This window comes from Palaemon carinicauda, chromosome 21 (assembly GCF_036898095.1).
Source record: "Palaemon carinicauda isolate YSFRI2023 chromosome 21, ASM3689809v2, whole genome shotgun sequence".
Taxonomy (NCBI): domain Eukaryota; kingdom Metazoa; phylum Arthropoda; class Malacostraca; order Decapoda; family Palaemonidae; genus Palaemon; species Palaemon carinicauda.
In genome coordinates this window covers 20,854,525-20,857,329 of record NC_090745.1, presented here as the reverse complement: position 1 = coordinate 20,857,329, position 2,805 = coordinate 20,854,525, and the positions used below count along the sequence as shown (strand labels likewise).

Genomic DNA, 2,805 nt, shown 5'->3' with positions numbered 1-2,805 from the left:
ATATACTGTCGGGATTACCATCCTCTCTGGCATGTCAAGAGAAAAGAAAACTTATCTAGTTACCATAAAATCACGTGCCTCTCTCTCTCTCTCTCTCTCTCTCTCTCTCTCTCTCTCTCTCTCTCTCTCTCTCTCTCTCTCTCTCTCTCTCTCTTTGCCAGCTAAAATAGACGATGCCTGATGCCATCATCCACTTCATGCATAACCAGACTGATGCCCCCTTCCCCAAATCCCACAGTGCGATAGCAAAGGGACACATTGGAGTATGGAGGAAGGTCATGGAGAAAGTTCGACGTCAGACCAAAAATACATTCGGTGAATACGGACGGTTTAATTCAAGATGAAGAAAAAAAAAAAAAAAAAAAAAAAAAAAAATCCCAGCGCCTCAGACAATTTCTCGTAACTATCTTGTTCCGCTTGCTAATCAAGATGTTGAAAGTGGTGACGACTGAGATAAAATATAAATAAAAAACCAGGCGCCAATATGTCCCTATCTGCTGTCATGAACGAGCAGTGTGCATGACATGAAGCATCCACTCCCCGTCTTGGCTCATCCTCACCCTTATCCACCATCCCCCTTTCCCCTTACATTATTGCAATCTCTCACTTCATCCCCCTCCTCTCTGTCCTAACCCCTCACCCTCATCTCCTATCGTTCTCCTCCACCAACTCTTCGACTGGCGCCGCAGTGTTCTAGACGCCCGATGCCCGATCTCCTATAAAAGATCGCGGTCGGTGCTCCGGCATGGAGCCCACCGCTGCTGTTGCTTCCGCCCACACACCGCAAGGTACAGCGTACAGTACTCCGAAGGATACTTTCCTGTCTTCTGGCTTACCCGGGGAAGGATATATTTTCAGTGCAGTGAAGATTGTGAAATTATTTGCTGAACTGTATACAGTGATTTTTTCATTATTACTCCGCATATTAAAATTAAGTGAAATATTCATATAAGATTAAAATGAGAGAGAGAGAATTAACTTGCTTTTTATGGGATGAATCTTTTCTAAATTATTGTTACTAATATACAATAGCTAAGGGAAGATGGGACAAGTTAGTGTTAATTTACAGTTCTGCCTCAGATGCAACCAACCACATAAAAATTTAAGAATAACAATGAACTTGCCAGAAAATATAAGTACAGTTGGACACAGGAGTCCCTGGCACAACACGCTCCCATGAAGTACACCTTTTCATATACTTATCTCGGGGAAAGTAACCAAACAGATAGTGCAGGGTGAGATGGCAGTGGTGGTGGGTGGGCCTAAAAAAACAGGAACTCGCCGGGTAGTTAGGGTGTGGCTGGGTGCCCTTCTTCAGGGTAAGGTCTACCAGGAATTCCTGTGTCTAACTGTACTTCCCTCGCATCCAATGACAGAACAGTTCCCTATCATAAATTCAACCAACAAAATCACTAAAAATTAATTCTTACATCTATCTTTCATGAGCAATTATCATAAAAACGCGTACCTGTTCCGTCAAAAATTACAAAATATCATTTTTTTTTTTTTTAAATTGTATCTTACTTATACTTTACCAACTACATTAGGCTGCTCAGCATTTTTCTTTTTTTATTTGTAAATTGTTACAGTTGAACGTAAGCGTCTTTACCCTTTAGTCTATCTGCGTTGCACCCAGGAAAAAAAATATATGTATATCCACTTGGTTATAATAATTAATTTTACATAATTACGATGTCGTATTTCTAGTTTATTATAGCGGCCAAGAGTTAAAATTCGAACCTTGTACAGTTACAGACGTTAAACAGTTAAATGTCAAAAGTCAGGGGGTGAAAGGACGAGAAATCAAAAGTAGACAGAGATATTTGGTATGGAAAAAAATTAAAACCTATCAACAGACATCAACATAAGGGAACGCTCCATAGTTTTTCCCAGGACATATTTCTTCCCTTCATTTTCTAGTTACGTGCGAGAAAGATACTCATAGGCCTTAGGTCTTAGATTAGCATAGAAAAAACATCGGGATTCCGTCATAGCAGTCTTTTATACATGAAAAAGTAATTGAAGTCGGCATGTTCTCTTCCTCATAACCTTAAGAAATAATTACTAAGAAATAATTACTATCTTAATAAATTCCCTCAAGATGCGCTTCAGTTATGTTCTTTCTATAAGTATTTTATAAAATGGTTGATACTGAAGTAGTTTCGGGCATAGGGATTTTCATCGTCGATTCTCAACTTGGAATTGTTATGATTGGAAATTGCTTTTTCTTATTTATAATTAGTTTTAAATTTTCCTATATCTGAAAAAAATTCTCTTTTAAATGTAAATCCCAAATATAACTAATGTTTCCTGTAAATATAAATCCAAAATATAACAGTAATGTTTCCCTTTAATAAAACTGAATTACTTTTGGATGCATACGTTCAGAGTTTAAAAGCATTGTCAGACAAATTGTGATGAGTATTATATCATCAGGTTCACCATAACATTTACAAGACCAGCCTTATGCCACCACGGGCCCGTTTGCAAAGTGTGATAAAGTGTGAATGCAAGATACCACGAGTAAATATCTTGACTCTAAGTTCTTGAAAAATATTACACGATGTTTATCTAGTTCACAATATGAATCAATAGAAAGTAATTTAACAGTTTAATTTAGTATACAGATATATATATATATATATATATATATATATATATATATATATATATATATATATATATATATATATATATATATATATATAAATATAAATATATCTATAAATAAATATATATACACATACATAAATATACATATATGTATATATCTATGTGTTTGTGTGTGAGTGTCCTTTCTGGGTG

At 36.1% G+C, this 2,805-nt stretch overlaps 1 protein-coding gene across 3 annotated transcripts in view; it reads left to right on the top strand.

Annotated features, from left to right (window-relative positions):
* The first annotated feature begins 536 nt into the window (after nt 1–536).
* The window catches only part of LOC137615205 (uncharacterized), a 15,636-nt gene continuing 13,367 nt past the window's right edge, over nt 537–2,805 (top strand). Inside the window, exon 1 of one of the 3 annotated variants that reach the window (XM_068344861.1) lies at nt 537–788. In XM_068344861.1, coding sequence (XP_068200962.1) covers nt 746–788 — 43 coding nt within the window. In that variant the 5' untranslated portion in view covers nt 537–745. The remainder of the gene's footprint in view (nt 789–2,805) is intronic. The other 2 variants (XM_068344862.1, XM_068344864.1) reach the window with 2 other exon arrangements.